This window comes from Bubalus kerabau, chromosome 3 (assembly GCF_029407905.1).
Source record: "Bubalus kerabau isolate K-KA32 ecotype Philippines breed swamp buffalo chromosome 3, PCC_UOA_SB_1v2, whole genome shotgun sequence".
NCBI classification, from domain to species: domain Eukaryota; kingdom Metazoa; phylum Chordata; class Mammalia; order Artiodactyla; family Bovidae; genus Bubalus; species Bubalus kerabau.
The window spans coordinates 143,923,286-143,940,403 of NC_073626.1; the positions used below are offsets into that span (position 1 = coordinate 143,923,286).

At 36.6% G+C, this 17,118-nt stretch overlaps 1 protein-coding gene across 2 annotated transcripts in view; it reads right to left on the reverse strand.

Annotated features, from left to right (window-relative positions):
• Positions 1 to 17,118, reverse strand: part of TRAK2 (trafficking kinesin protein 2) — a 76,248-nt gene that overhangs the window by 30,495 nt on the left and 28,635 nt on the right. For both annotated transcript variants that reach the window (XM_055573103.1, XM_055573102.1), the window contains 2 exons: positions 15,833 to 16,120; positions 9,515 to 9,709 (listed from right to left, as the gene is read on the reverse strand). In XM_055573103.1, the coding sequence (XP_055429078.1) occupies positions 9,515 to 9,709; positions 15,833 to 15,923 (286 nt within the window). In that variant the 5' untranslated portion in view covers positions 15,924 to 16,120. The remainder of the gene's footprint in view (positions 1 to 9,514; positions 9,710 to 15,832; positions 16,121 to 17,118) is intronic.

Consider the following 17,118-nt stretch of genomic DNA (forward strand, 5'->3'; position numbering starts at 1 on the left):
TCAGCAAATAGATGGGGAAACAATGGAAACAGTGACAGACTTTATTTTCTTGGGCTCCAAAATCACTGCAGATGGTGATGGCAGCCATAGAATTAAAAGACACTTGCTCCTTGGAAGAAAAGCTATGACCAACATAGACAGAATATTTAAAAGCAGAGACATTACTTTGCTGACAAAGGTCCATCTAGTTAAAGTTATGGTTTTTCCAGTACTCATGTATGAATGTGCAAGTTGGACCATTAAGAAAGCTGAGTGCCGAAGAATTGATACTTTTGAACTGTGGTGTTGGAGAAGACTCTTGAGAGTCCCTTGGACTGCAAGGAAATCAAACCAGTCAATCCTAAAGGAAATCAGTCCTGAATATTCATTGGAAGGACTTATGCTGAAGCTGAAACTCCAATACTTTGGCCACCTGATGTGAAGAACTGACTCCTTGGAAAAGACCCTGATGCTGGGAAAGATTCAAGGCAGGAGGAGAAGGGGACAGAGGATGAGATGGTTGGATGGCATCACTGACTTGATGGACATGAGTTTGTGCAAGCTCCAGTAGTTGGTGATGGACAGGGAAGCCTGGTATGCTGCTGTCCATGAGGTTGCAAAGTCGGACATGACTGAGTGACTGAACTGAATGTATAAAGGAAATTAATTAGAATTCTGTTGTGATTATTTTGAACATCTGTGATCAGCTATCATGTGAGCTAATATCAATAAATAAGGAATAGGACTTGCAGGACTTTTTGTAGTTTTATTGTGAATCATAACCCTTTTTAGCTTTAAAATTCTTTTTCTTTATAATAAACTTCATCACAGGTAGGGCCTTGCTATAAAATGAATTGTATATTATTATATTCCTTGTATTACTCAAATCCATTATTTCTGACACTCCAAATTCAGGAATTGCACTTGACTAATTTAGCTCCAAAGAAAAGAACAGATAGGACCCTAATGATTGTACAAGCACAATAAGCAATACCTGTTTAAAGCCAATGATGCATAGTAAGAGAGGGAACTTTTGACTTTGGAGAGCATTAATGAAACAGACTTGGGTTTGATTTAGACTGATTTTATAATTTGTTTGCCGTGAAATGTGAAAAAGCAGAGATTTGAAGCAGAGAAGCTGAATTCATGTGTTTGAGTGAGCTTGAACAAGTCACTTATCCCTTCTGAGATTCAGATTCATATTTATAATATGGAGGTGACAGCATCTCACAAGGCCATTAGGAGCTTCAAATATGATAATTTACTAAGTACTGTTTAATAAACTGCTGCTGCTGCTAAGTCACTTTAGTCGTGTCCGACTGTGTGACCCCATAGACGGCAGCCCACAGGCTCCTCCGTCCCTGAGATTCTCCAGGCAAGAACATTGGAGTGGGTTGCCATTTCCTTCTTCAATGCATGAAAGTGAAAAGTGAAAGGGAAGTCGCTCAGTCGTGTTTGACTCTTCGCGACCCCAGGGACTGCAGCCTACCAGGCTCCTCCATCCATGGGATTTTCCAGGCAAGAGTACTGGAGTGGGGTGCCATCGCCTTCTCCGAATAAACTGCTAAGTATCATATAACTATTCATAGCTATACTCCTTAAACACAACTGGTATGTATGAAACAGCCTCAATTTAAAATTCTCTGTAAACAATGCACTGACTTGGGAGCAGAAACTATGAGTTAAGTTATCTTTAGTTCCTTGGACCCATCTTAACACTTAAGATTGCTCAAAAGACACCAGTAGACAGGTTTTACTTTAATCTGAGCCTTTAATTTTTCTTCCCAGCTTCACTGCTCAAAATGAAAATGGCCATTACCCAGAGCAAATTATTAATGATAGTCTTAGTTCTAGTTAAAAGTAAAACAAAGTGCTGGATTGTCAGTATTAAGAGATTGCTGGAAAAATTTTAAACTGAAAACTAACAACAACAGCAACAAAAACAAAAAAAACTAGAAAGAAACATTTTTATTACAAAAGAATTTTTATTTACAAGTAGATAAAAAGGCTCTGTACTTTAACCACACAGGGATAAAAGAAATAGGCTTTTGGGCCTAAGGAATTTTCACAGTTTAACTTGGTAGCATAGCTCAGGAACAAAGATTAAAAAATAAGGCAGATACGTACAGTGTGCGGTCTCTTCTACTTCTGGTCTCAATAATAGAGGGGGGAAAAATCAAGTCAATATAACTACACTCTAAACTACAAAAAACTAGCCAATGTTTGCAAAGACAAATGTAACACAGTGCAGTGAGTCTCAACTCCAGATTCTAATTGAGTTCATTTGGAGGGACCCCAGGGCACAGTAGTAAGGAAAATATGCCAGATGTTCTAATGTGAAGCTAGGGATGAGAACCACTGAGCCAGGATTAACACTCAAAGTAAGAACCAGGAATCCTGGAAACTCAGTTAAAGACAGTTTTTATACAACTAATTTAAAAACTGCAGGACATGGCTTATATTATATGACTGATAAGAGTTGAAGATGAAGTGGAAAATTTAATCTGAAGTAAAACCTGTAAATTAAGAATGTAATAACATTGTGAGATACAAGTCACACATGATAAAAGGGGAATTGAAAATGAAGGACCCAGGAATTATAGAAATGCCTGGAATAAAATATGTTTTAGTGAGGAGAAACTAAAATATATTTCCTATAAATGCTAACCATCTGTCAAAGTCTGATACTTTCAAGCTGAACCTTAAGAAGATATCTCCTTTAATGATCTCATTTTCTTATATGAGGAAACCTGACTGAGAGGAATTATGTGACATGTCTAAGATGGCAAAGCAAACTATTAGTGGCAAAGCCAAGATATAATAAGGAGGTGATAGCAGCTTCCACCTCACAAGGTCCTAAGAAAAAACTTGGGTCTGCTCATTCTCAATGATGGGCTCTTTACACCATGTTGCTTTTTCTACCATAGTACCACCAAGATCAAAAGGCTCTTATCTGATGAAATATTAGAGTACTTATCTGTGAACACAAGTTATAAAACAACATAGGTCCTGATTTTGTTTTTAAGGTGTGAGTATATCTATACATCGGAGAAGGCAATGGCACCCCACTCCAGTACTCTTGCCAGGAAAATCCCATGGGCATTGGAGCCTGGTGGGTTGCAGTCCATGGGGTTGCTAGGAGTCGGACACGACTGAGAGACTTCACTTTCACTTTTCACTTTCATGCATTGGAGAAGGAAATGGCAACCCACTCCAGTGTTCTTGCCTGGAGAATCCCAGGGACGGGGGAGCCTGGTGGGCTGCCGTCTCTGGGGTGGCACAGGGTCGGACACGACTGAAGTGACTTAACAGCATATTTATACATATCTATACACAAGAGAGGTTGAAAGAACATACATCAAAATGTTAATAGTGATGATCTCTGAGTATGGATTATAGTTGCTTTGTTGTTCTCTTGTCAGCTTTTTGCTAATTTTCAATGAAGAACAAATGTTATCTTTGCAATAAAAAAAGAGCAGCTCTTCAGTTCAGTCACTCAGTTGTGTCTGACTCTTTGTGACCCCATGAACCACAGCACGCCAGGCCTCCCTGTCCATCACAACTGTTGGAGTCTACCCAAACCCATGTCCATTGAGTCAGTGATGCCATCCAACCATCTCATCCTCTGTTGTCCCCTTCTTCTCCTGCCCTCAATGTTTCCCAGCATCAGGGTCTTTTCAAATGAGTCAGCTCTTCGCATCAGGTGGCCAAAGTATTGGAGTTTCAGCTTCAACATCAGTCCTTCCAATGAACACCCAGGACTGATCTGCTTTAGGATGGACTGGTTGGATCTCCTTGCAGTCCAAGGGACTCTCAAGAGTCTTCTCCAACATCACAGTTCAAAAGCATCAATTCTTCGGTGCTCAGCTTTCTTTATAGTCCGACTCTCACATCCATACATGACTACTGGAAAAACCATAGCCTTGACTAGACAGACCTTTATGGACAAAGTAATGTCTCTGCTTTTTAATATTCTGTCTAGGTTGGTCATAACTTTCCTTCCATAGAGTGTCTTTTAATTTCATGCTGCAATCATCATCTGCAGTGAAATTAGAGCCCCCCAAAATAAACTCAGCCACTGTTTCTGACAGAATGTGGTCCACTGGAGAAGGGAATGGCAAACCACTTCAGTATTTTTGCCTTGAGAACCCCATGGACAGTATGAAAAGGCAAAAAGATAGGACACTGAAAGATGAACTCCCCAGGTCAGTAGGTGCCCAATATGCTACTGGAGATCAGTGGAGAAATAACTCCAGAAAGAATGAAGGGATGGAGCCAAAGCAAAAACAACACCCAGTTGTGGATGGGACTGGTGATAGAAGCAAAGTCTGATGCTGTTAAGAACAATATTGTATAGGAACCCGGAATGTTAGGTCCATGAATCAAGGCAAATTGGAAGTGGTCAAACAGGAAGGAGATGGCAAGAGTGAACATCGACATTCTAGGAATCAGCAAACTAAAGTGGACTGGAGTGGGTGAATTTAACTCAGATGACCATTATATCTACTACTATGGGCAGGAATCCCTTAGAAGAAATGGAGTAGCCATCATAGTCAACAAAACAGTCTGAAATGAAGTACTTGGATGCAATCTCAAAAACGACAGAATGAGCTCTGTTCGTTTCCAAGGCAAACCATTCAATATCACAGTAATCCAAGTCTATGCCCCAACCAGTAATGCTGAAGAAGCTCAATGGTTCTATGAAGACCTACAAGACCTTCTAGAACTAACACCCCAAAAAGACGTCCTTTTCATTACAGGGGACTGGAATGCCAAAATAGGAAGTCAAGAAACACCTGGAGTAACAGACAAATTTGGCTTTGGGGTACAGAATGAAGCAGGGCAAAGGCTAATAGAATTCTTCCAAGAGAACGCACTGGTCATAGCAAACACCCTCTTTCAACAACACAAGGAAGACTCTACACATGGACATCACCAGATGGTCAACACTGAAATCAGCAGCGCTTCTTAAAAGGCTCCAAAAGGGAAAAATGAATTTTCAAATGCTTAAGTATTTACTATGACAAAAAAGTTAGATAATGCAACCAGAATTCTCCAGTTTGTTTAGTCTGTAGACCACCAAGCCCAATGGCTGGGCTACCTCAACTGCACAGAGTTGCTCAATTGATAAAGGAACACAAAGTATCCTTCTCTGCAGCCTAATCAGTTCTGTCTTCTTTTCCTTAACACAATACTCCTGATAAAGATAGGCTGCTTGGAATGATTCCAAAAGCACTCAGGGCAAGGCTCTTAAGTGTTCTCTTAGCATTTAGGCATGGTGATTAAATGCTTTCAAAGCAATAGACTAATTCCTCACTTTAATTCTGTAACCATGAATGCAGGGCCAAACAGACTGACTTTATTATAATTAATCCTATCAAATTCTACTTTCCCTTCAGTTCTCAGAGGTTAAAATAAAAATGCAAAATGGTACAGAAATTACCAATGCTCTGTGCTTGTTTCCAGTCTAAGAAAGAATTACTCATCAGAGAGATGATAAACATTTTTATAGAACACTTTTGGTTTATGAAGGTTGTTAATTAATGTCCAGTGTTCCTGAAAAAACATGGGGGAGATGTTTTTTTGTCACTAATTCTTTTTTTTACTAATTCTTACTTTATAACACATAGTTTTATACCAACTCCACCCAATCATTTTCAGGATGGGAAATGCCAATGTTGACCCATTTTGATATCCCTGTTATTTACATGAGATGGTGCCTGAATAGTTCTCTCAAATGTCCTTTTTCAAGGTCTAGAGTTTTTACCACAATTATTTAATTTTTAAAAGATTTCTGATCTTTCATCACTCTCCAATTCTTCCACATGAAAAAAAAAAGAAACACAAACAGTTTCTGCATGACAGAGTAAAAGCTGAAATAGCTCCTGGTAACTACAGACAGGTTTTGAGGTTTTAACTCCAGAGAAGTGTTTTTTGCTACTATAATACAGAGAACATTTCTGCAATACAAAAAACTGTCTTCAAAAGAACTGAGATGGAACAAAAAGGAGGCTGATCATATGTTCCATCTAGGACAGCCTTTCTCAATGGGGTTCCAGGAGAGAATTAAGCCCCACAGATAATGATTTGAGAAACAATTTTCTCACTAATAATACCTAGATAGGACATGATGTATAAGTGATAAGGTAACTCATTCTACAATAGATGTCTTAGGGCAAATGACTTAATTCTTCCATGGAACTGGTCAAAAGGAATTATAAATCCGCTCACCTCTATGACTAGATTTATGATTATTGCTTCCTGAGAATTACCTGTTGTATTTCCTTCCTGCAGGTAAAGGTTAATGAGTTTCAAGGGCAGAGGAAAAGTATAACTACCAACCAGAAGTAATAATCTCTAAAACTGTACTTCTCTGCAAAATTCTGTACCCTCCTTCGTTTCTCAACTTCTCCATTTAATGTCACTGTGAAGTGGCCAGTTTTGGTGACAATGCTTCCGATCACTGGTTCTCAAATCTGTGTGCATCAGCACCAGCAGGAGGACTTATTTAATTTAAACAGACTAGGCCCCACCCCCAGAGTTTCTGAATCAGTAGATCTGAGATGGGGACACAGGATCTGTGTTTTTAACAAGTACCAAGTGACGTTTATGCCTTAAATATACTTATATAACCACCCCTCCTTTCCTTATGCATTAAGAAGTGGTAAGGTGATCTTTTATTCCCAAATAAAAAATACCCTGAAAAGCAGATCAGGTTTCTACTTTGAGCCTTCACATGAACAAATGGTACTTTCTGTCATGGTGTGATCTGATTGCACTGCTTGTCCCACATGTCACTGTGGGACTCTCTTAATAAAATTAGAAAACCCTGCAAGCAAAACCTTCTTTGAGTATCTTAAACTGTGTGTCTATGGCAGGGACTGCATGTGTGCTCAGTCACTTCAATCATGTCCGACTGTTTGTTACCCAATGGACTGTAGCCCACCGGGCTTCTCTGTCCATGGCTTCTTCAGGCACGAATACTGGAGTGAGTTGCCATGTCCTCCTCCAGGGGATCTTCCCAACCAAGGGATCCAACCTGCATCTCCTGTGTCTCCTGCATCGCACGTGGATTCTTTACCACTCAGCCATCAGGGAAGCCCATGGCAGGGACTAGGAGGGAAGTATTTTTCTGGACCCATCCATTGTTTACTTTTAAAACACATGAAAGCAAACTCTTTCTGGTTTGGAAGGGGCTTCAGAGAACAACCAGGATCCTTTTATTCATGTGAGACAGGTTCCTATCACAAAACTTTCCCATTTCCTTCCAAATTTCATTATTTTCTTATGGTGCTTTGAACTTCTTTGTGTAAACTAAGAAAGAAAGTGCCTCTGCTTGGCACCTCTTTTTATTAGTTGTCATAATTCATTTTAATGAGCACGTGTCTATTGCCATGTGAGGGAACTAGGGACATGAAGGGGCTGAAACAGAACCAGGGAGCTGAACCCTAGGATCACTTGCCAGTGTCCATAGTAAATATTCAAAACCAAAAAATCTTGACATCTCAGGGGGACAGAAAACAGTGGAAAAAGGTGAGAGAATGGTTTGTATCATGCTTTTTAAGACCTTGGTCAATTTGCTAAATAAAGTAAATCATTTATCTTTTACATTCATAAGATACAACTTCATAATGAAGTCTATTTATATTTGTGTGAACTGTTAACCCAAAGAATTGATAACTTTAAAATAACAGTGAAATTAAAGTACAATATAGAGAAAAAGTAGGCTTCCCAGGTGGTTCATTGATTAAAAAGAATCTGCCTGCCAATGCAGGAGATGCAGGAAACACAGGTTCAATTCCTGGGTTGGGAAGATCCCCTGAAGGAGAAAATGGCAACCTACTCTGGAAAATCCCACGGACAGAGAAGCCTGGTGGGCTACAGTCCATGGGATTGCAGAGAGTTGGGTATGACTTACCAACTAAGCATGCAGTTACACAGAAAAAGTATTAGTGAACCAATGATAATCCTAATTATTTGCTTCATGATCTTAGTAAATCATATGTAGTTTAATTTTCAAATTGTTGACATGAAAATAGTACCATTAGATGAAAGGAATAGGACAGTTTTCCAGATCCTGGAAGTATGGATCTTGTAACATCCTATTAATCTCTAGTTTTAATTACACTCTTGTTTACCTTTAAACCAAGTATTTTAGAATCTGTTTACCTTTTATTTTCTAGTCTTTTTATGTAAAATTCATCCTAACAGCAACTCCATTAAATCATAACCTAAAACATCTTTCTAGCTAGTCTCCCCTCCCTGCCCCCTCCAGTGATGTATAGAACAAAGAACATGTAAACTAAGAGCACTTTCTGTACCACTTTATGAAAATAATGACCTAAATTTATCCCGATGAAAGTCCAGTTTGAAAATTTCTCACAAATCTAAAAACTCATGGCACAAAAGAAAATGGAATCTAAAAATGTTCCTTTTAAAAAGTATTTTCCAGAAATCTCAAGTAAGTAATTTCTCAAACTAGAAAGTTAAGAAAACCTTAAGAGCCCTAATATTCAGCTACTTAAAAGAATAAACTGTACAGAAACAGTTTTATTTCAGTTCCTAATTCAAGTGTAAACAAAGTTTAAAATTCTTTTTTCTGAGCAGTAAGTAACCTGGTTGTAGGAAAGTACCATTAAAAGTTAATGATTACTATGAAAATGATTTCACAACATTCTCCAGCTAGAATCTTTAAAAACATGGAAGCCCTCACTAGGCAAATATCTAGGAGCTGATGCAATCTCATATCTAATTCAAATGAAAATAGTTTTATAAATATATCAATATTGAACTCAGAGACTCACTATGTATTCTAATAGCTATTATGCATACAACATCTTTATAGTGAATGCATTAAAAAAAGGTAAGCTCAGACTGAAGGCAGATTTTTGGAATAAGGTCAAAAACAACAACAACAACAAATCTCTATATTTTAAAGTTAAAAGAGTGTTCTATTTAATTTTGTCATTTTTTAAGAGTGTGGGATAAAACAAATCTATGTTTAGGACATAGCTGACTTAGTTTCTCACTGAAATATTCTCTCTGAATCCTTATGTAAATAATGAAGATGACTATATAGTATGCATGTATTTCTCCTTGGCATTATTAAAACTACTTATGTATCCAGGAACTATGTTTCTTAATGACTTGACAAGTTCCTGTGACTATGTCAGTTTAACAGACTAAATATTAAATTATTAAGATAACAAATATAAAGGGATATTAAAATTTGAAACACGTTCACTACTTTTTTAAAAAAAAGTTTCCCTTTCTACTCAGTCTGAGGAAAGTATGAAGGAAAAGAGGAGAGAAATGGAAACCTCTGGGTATGCTCACAACCCTGGACACTCAGATTCTTAAAAATTATAAACTTGCTGCGTTCAGACACAACACAATTAGAGTCATCTCTTCATGTTGTTAAAGCAGTTTGAATTAAAGTAGGTACAAACTAAACAACATTTAGGATTGTCAAATATTGTTAAAGTCAACAAGACACTCATGATCTTTAGTTCAATGGATAAATTCAAATACTCACTCATATAACGGAAAGTCTCTTCAGCAAGTACTGGAGAGAGGGTGTCAGATGCATGTTGCTGCTGGTGTGGGGACTGAGTCCAATCTTGGTTTTCATAAAGAAATAGAGAGTCCACTCTGAGCTTATACTGGGGTAGTTGTTCTTCTAGCAGGCTCACAAGCTCAACTTCAGGGACATCTTCATTGGAGCAGACATCTGAGGAGAAGATTCCATGTAAATGAATCTAATATATTCCAATTTACTAGGCTACAGAGAAAAATCAGTGAAATTAGTTCTGTGAAAGTAAGACAATCAAGAAACATTAGTCAAGATCATGTCACCAATGATTTTTATTGCTGTATCCTGGAATTCCAGTTGGTCTTTCTCTAGGTTTCTTTACTATAAGAACTTCCACAGTAAAAATAATACCATGACTTTTAATTATATTCTATATTGCTTAGGGAATATAACTATGGCTTTAGGTTTAAAATTTATTTCCTCCTTATCAATCTATTTAGTGCCACTTAAAAGACATGTAATCTCAAATAACTCATAACATTTGAGGGAAAAAAGGCAACAAGACAACCAGCAGAAAATAGTGAGTTCAAAAGGAATAAAACGATACGTTCTTCAATAATAGAATTTGACCTCTGTGGAAGGATTCTTCAAAATATGGAAAAGTTACATTTTACTATATTCTCCCAGAAGCTATAAAAAAAATTAATATTTACTGGTTAAATGTTAAACAGTAATGTTAACATTCCAGCACATTTTACTATATTCTCCCAGAAGATATAAAAAAATTAATATTTACTGGTTAAATGTTAAACAGTAATGTTAACATTCCAGCACAGTGTCCTACATTGGTACTAGAATAAGTACTTAATCACTTTTACTTTAAAGATGTGATACATTTAAAGTCTTGAATATCTTTTACATCACTACTCTCACCTGCACATCTCTAACTGTCCTTGCATATGCTTCTCTGAACACACTTGGGCTTCTCTATCTTTATGTGTTTGCTCCTGGCTTCTTATTCCAAATGCTGCTCATCATTTAACACCTTCTTACTTTAGCAGTTTACAAAAAAAAGTTACCCTTTTTAATATGCTTAAAATACTAGGGCTTAAAATACAGAAAATACAGGATGTCATCTCAACCCTCTCATTTTTTAAAGACATCGGGTATTTCCTTTGTGGGTGGCACAGAGAAACATGTTCTAACTCTGGCAAAGAACAACAAAGTTTATTTTTAGAAAATGTACCTTAAAAAAGTAAATTTCAACTACTTGACTTTAATTCAAAAATGAGGAGGCTGACATTAATCAAATATGAGGAGGCTGACATACTAGAAAATCCTATCCATATAGAAAGACAAGCAGTGGCTTCATAACCAAAACATAAGGTACACAATCACAGATATGAGGTACATTTAAAACCTTAAATGTGGGTCTGAAGAAGCTCCTCTCAACCCTTAGCAGATCGTTAAATAAGAACTCCAAAAATACATCCAAATAATATTACTATGAATTCTATGTGACTATTCAAATGTTTTTCCTGCCATGAATATATGACATACATATTATTATTAATATATGTGCAGGAAGAGAAGTTGACTATAAATACATGCAGAGCTAAAAACAAACTCTTAGACACTCAAGGGTATAATGCAAGTGATGAACAAAATTAATATTCATTAAAATAACTACTATTCCATATACATTTTATTTTAATAAGCATTAATGAAATTCTGTGAAAATTCAAGACTACCAGTTGCCTACTTCCAAAATGGGTATACAGTCATGGTTTAGTAGATTTGAATAATATCCTTCAGACTAGCACCTTCTATTTGCTTCTGCATTTCTGATAATGTACTATTTAGTGATTTCCTAATTGTCCAATCCTAAAATTTTTATCCTCCAAATGTTCTTTTCTTGTGTTCACTTCTTTCTAGCCACACTGCCTCATTTAAATTCAATCTCCTCTTGTTTTTCGGCCTCGAAGTGATCTGTTCTCATTACATTCGTATTTTCCTCCACATCTTCATATCTTTCTTATGTTCCTCTCCTATGCAAAGCTAAGAAAGGCTTGAATTTCATCTAGACAGAGTGTAAAAACCTAATGAACAGTGTTGTTGTTCAGTCGCTCAATCATGTCCAGCTCTTTGCAACCCCATGCAAAGCATGCAAAGCAGCATGCCAGGCTTCCCTGTCCTTCACCATCTCCTGGAGTTTGCTCAAATTTGTGTCCTTTGCGTCGATGATGCCATCCAACCATCTCATCCTCTGTCGTCCCCTTCTCCTCTCACCTTCAGTCTTTCCAAGCATCAGGGTCTTTTCCAATAAGTCAGCTCTTCACATCAGGTAGCCAAAGTACTGGCGCTTCGGCATCAGTCTTCCAATGAATATTCAGGAATGATTTCCTTTAGGATGGACTGGTTTGATCTCCTTGCAGTCCAAGGAATTCTCCAGTCTTCTCCAACACCACAGTCCAAAAGCATCAATTCTTCGGTGCTCAGCCTTCTTTATGGTCCAACTCTCACATCCATACATGACTAGTGGAAAAACCATAGCTTTGACTAGATGAACCTTTGTCAGCAAGGTAATGTCTCTGCTTTTTAAATATGCTGCCTATGTTTGCTATAGCTTTTCTTCCAAGGAGCAAGCATCTTTTAATTTCATGGCTGCAGTCACTGTCCACAGTGATTCTGGAGCCCAAGAAAATGAAAAGTTGAGACAATCAAAAGATCCTAGAAGGGTTGTGCCTGCTAGTAGTAGAATTAAATTAATGCTAGAATAAAGCATAATGGAATATGGTCTTGTTATCTACAAACTCAGATAGCAAAGATTGAAAACAAGACTCAAAAGAACTGATCTTATCAGCAAGTAATTTAAGGACCTGCCAAAATAACAGTTTTCCAAATAAGACAACGAAATTCAAATATCAATTTAACATTGAAAATATCTGATAACAAGTTACTAGAAATGCAAAGAATAAGCAATTTGTAACCCATTACCAGTTGGAAAATAAATCAACAGAAACAAGCCCAGTAATGACAAAAATGATAAAATTAGTAAAGAGAAAAATTTTAAAAGCCATTATAAATATGCTCAAAGATTTAAGAGGAAAACTTAAATTTGATGAAAAGAGAAACGAAAAGTATACTTCTAAAATTCAAATAGAACTAGAGTGAAAGATCAAAGTGAAGTCACTCAGTCATGTCCGACTCTTTGCGACCCCATGGACTGTAGCCTACCAGGCTCCTCCGTCCATGGGATTTTCCAGGCAAGAATATTGGAGTGGGTTGCCATTTCTTTCTCCAAGAGATCTTCCCAACCCAGGGATTGAACCCAGGTCTCCTGCATTGTAGGCATGCACTTTACCGTCTGAGCCACCAGGGAAGCCCCCCGGAACTAGAGTACAATATAGAAATTAAAAATTCACTGGATAACATTAACACATTAGACACTCTCCAGAAGAAAAGAAAAGTAGACTTGAAGGCACAGCAATGGTAACTATCTCAAATGAAAAAAGACTAGGGAGAAAACCCAGAACACCATTGACTTATGTAGACAAAGTTAATAAAACTAAGTTAAGCAAAGTTGCAGAATACAAAGTCAATATATAAGTTTCATTTCTACATACTAGTAATAACACCTGGAAAATAAAATTGAATAAACAATGTTATTTATAGTAGCAGGAAAAAAAAAGTAGGATTAAATTTAACAAAGTATGTGGAAGACCTGTGTAACAAAAATTGCAAGTACTATTTAGAGAAATTAAAGAAGACCTAAATAAATGGAGGGATATATCATGTTCATGGATTAGATGACTTAACAGTCTTAAGATGTCAATTTTCTATCAAGTGTGTATCATTCCATTCAAAATTCCATCACTCTTTTTTGGCTGAAACTGACAAACTGGTTTTAAAATTTATATAGAAATGTGAGAGGTCAAGAATGGCCAAAATAAGTTTTTAAAAAGAAGAGCAAAGTTGGAGAATGTATACTACCTGATTTCAAGATTTACTATAGATTTCTGTACAGGACCAATCCAAATTAATGCTTTTAAAATCCAGATTGTACAAACACTGTGTTGTCTTTGCATTTGTTAATAACTTCTTAAATTCCAAAAAATAACAATTAGCATTGGATCATTTGTATAAAAGTTTAAGTAAAAAGAAAGAAAAGAAACAAATTAAAAATAGTAATAAAATGATTTACTATAGAGTTATAGTAATCAAAACATTGTAGTATTTATGTAAAGATAGACTTGGGGATTAAAGAAACAGAATGGAGAGTTCATTAACAGACTCACACATATAAAAATCAAATGATTTTTCAATGAAATTACCAAAGTAATTCAACAGCATAAAAGATAATGTTTTCAACAAATGGTGCAGGAACAATTAAACATTTAACAGGGGAAAAAAATCTGGACCCTAACTTGATTATATATTCAAAATTAATTATAAAATGGACAGTTGACCTTAACGTAAAAGCAAAAACTGTAAAACTCTTAAAGGTAAACTGAAGAGATATCTTTGTGATTCTGAACTATGCAAAGATTTCTTAGAAATGACACAAAAAATATGAACTATAAAAGCAAAACTTGATAAACTTGGTTCCACCAAAATTTTAAACTTTTGCTCTTCAAAGGACATCATTAAGTAGATGAAAAGGCAAATCACAGTCTGGAAGAAAATATTTGTACCCCTTTACCTAACAAAGAATTTACATAGAATATATAAAGAACATTTATAATTCAACAGTAGGACAAATATAAAAAACGAGCAAATGATTTAAATAGAAAACTCCAAGTACCTAGAAATAGCCGATAAGCACAAGAAGAGACTGAAAATCATTAGTCTTCAGGGAAAAAGAAACTGAAACCACACAAAGATACCAGATACACACCTACTAGAATGGTTAAAATAAAAAACACTGATGCTACCAAGTGTTATGTTGTTGTGAAGAGGTCAGGAAACTATGGCCCAGAAGCCAACTCTAGCCTATTGCCTCTGCTTGGCTTTATAAATTAAGTTTTATTGAAACAATTATATATGTTCTTTTATGTATCATCTATGACATCTTTACTGCTATAACAGCAGAGTTTAGTAGTTGTAACTGGGCAATAAAAACAAATGAACTGCTGACACATACCACAATGTTGATAAATCTCAAAAGCACTTTGCTGCATAAAAAATCCAGACACAAAAGACAGATTAATTTATATGACCTTCCAGAACAAGGCAAATTTTTTCTGTTACCATAGTAACAAAAAGCACATTGACTGGAGTTAGCAGTTGAAGGGTGGAGAGATCTGGGTATGAGGGAACTTTGGGGGGATAATAAAAATATCTTACAACTTGATTGTACTGGTGGTTACATGAGTGTACATATTTGTCAAAACCAAACTCTACACTTAAAATGGGTGCATCTTAATACACATATCTCAGTACTGGTGAATAAAAAATGGGGAAAAAACCCTACAGATTTAGATGCGTTTCAGAATTTTATGGAGTTTTAGAAAAGTAGTCCTGTGCATTTACTGCATGTTATATAACACCTCCAACTGGTTTTGTAGCAGTATTCCATATTTAAATACATTAATACATTTTTCAGCAAACAAACATTCAAACAAAGTGGGATAAATCTAGAAATAACTGAACAGGTCAGGTTTTGTGGACCAATGAGTTTTAGAACCAAAGTGTAGAAAAAAAGTTGGGTCTACAGAGTTTTTAAAATTTAGTCTTGCAGATGAGGACTTATGGGGTTGTACCTGTTTTGCAAACTTATATGTCCTGAGAGCTTTATGTGCCAGATACTGTTGTTAAGTGACAGCAGGGTATAGATAGCAACTCTGTCTTTTTGGAGATAGGAAGATGGGAATAGGAAGATAAGATAAGGGAGATGAGTATGACGCAGTTTCTACTGATCAGGGCTCACAGATATAGGGAGTCAAACATAGATAAGGAACAACACCCAAGGCAGATTCTGATAATGTAGTAAGAGGGGTCCCCAACCTCTGGGATCTAATGCCTGAAGATCTGAGGAGGAGCTGATGTAATATTAATAGAAATAAAGTGCACAATAAATTTAACATGCTTGAATCATCCCGAAACCAGCTCCTACCCCTGCCCCAATCTGTGGAAAAACTGTCTTCCATGAAACCAGTTGTGGTTGGGGACCATTGTGATAGGAGACCTGAGGAAGGAGAGATTAATTCAGTGGTCTTTGAGAAGACAAGGCTGGAGAGAGAGGCTGAGTTTCATCATGGTGGGTCTTAAATGCATTTTGTCCTGTAGGCAAGAGCACTTCATTTATTAAACTGGACTCACCAGTGATGCTCTCTGAGTCTCTGTGATTGATATTCATGAGGTTTTCTTCACCCATTGGTGCTGTAAAAGTGGCATCCTGGGATTGACTCATGCAAGATCCTTTTTTGTTTTGGTTGAGAAGGATAGCTTTGGTTTGAATCAGAGTAAAGGAAATCCATCAAGCCATTGAATAAAGAAAGGTTCTGGTCAAAGGGATATTTGCTTTTAAGCAGATTTTTGTTTGATGAGTCAAATGACATCTGGAGCAGAGTGCTCTCATGTGATTATCACACCTTGGATGGTCATGACCTAAAACAAAGAACACATCAAGTGACTTTAGAATTCAGCATGCTTGTTAATAACAGCAATTCAATTACCTGGAATATATGTCATTAAGAATGTTTTCCTAATGATACACACACCACGTGGATAAATCTCAAAATAATTATGCTGGATGAAAGACGCCAGACAAAAAAGGTACATAATTTATGATTCCATTTATATAAAATCAAAAAAATGTAAACTTACCCACAGTGACAGAAAGCAGATCACTGGTTGCCTGGGGCTAGGGAGGGATTACCAAGGGACAGGAGAAAAGTTTAGAGGATGATAAATATGTTCATTATTTTGATGGTGATGGTTTCACAAGTATATACATGTCAAAATTTATCAAATTGTATATTTGAAATATGTGCAATCTAATGTAAATTATAGGGGCTCCCAGGTAGTGCCAGTGGTAAAGAATCTGCCTGCCAATGCAGGAGACACCAGAGACACGGGTTCAATCCCTGGGTTGGGAAGATCCCCTGGAGGAGGAAATGGCAACCCACTCCAGTATTCTTGCCTGGAGAATCCCATGGACAGAGGGGCCTGGTGGGCTACAGTCCACGGGGTCACAAAGAGTCAGACGTGACTGAGCACGCATACACATAGAATGTAAATATAATTCATTAAAGCTGTTTAAAAAATGTAATCTACTGTTTAAAGTAAAATAATAATAATATACAGTGGGGTCTATAACATATATAGAAGTAAAATGTATTAAAACAATAGCACAAAGGCCAGGAAGAGAAAAATGGAAATTTACTATAGCAAGGTGTTTATACCATATAGGAAATAGTAAAATACTACTCAAAGTTGAACTAAAAAAATGTACATATAAACTCTAAAGCAAACAATAACTTAAGAATTACAGATAATAAATCAAAAAAGAAGAGGAAATGGAATAATATTAAGCAGAGTTTCTCAATCTTGGTGCTACTGCTATTTAGGGCTGGATAATACTTCGCTGTGTGCATTGTAGGATG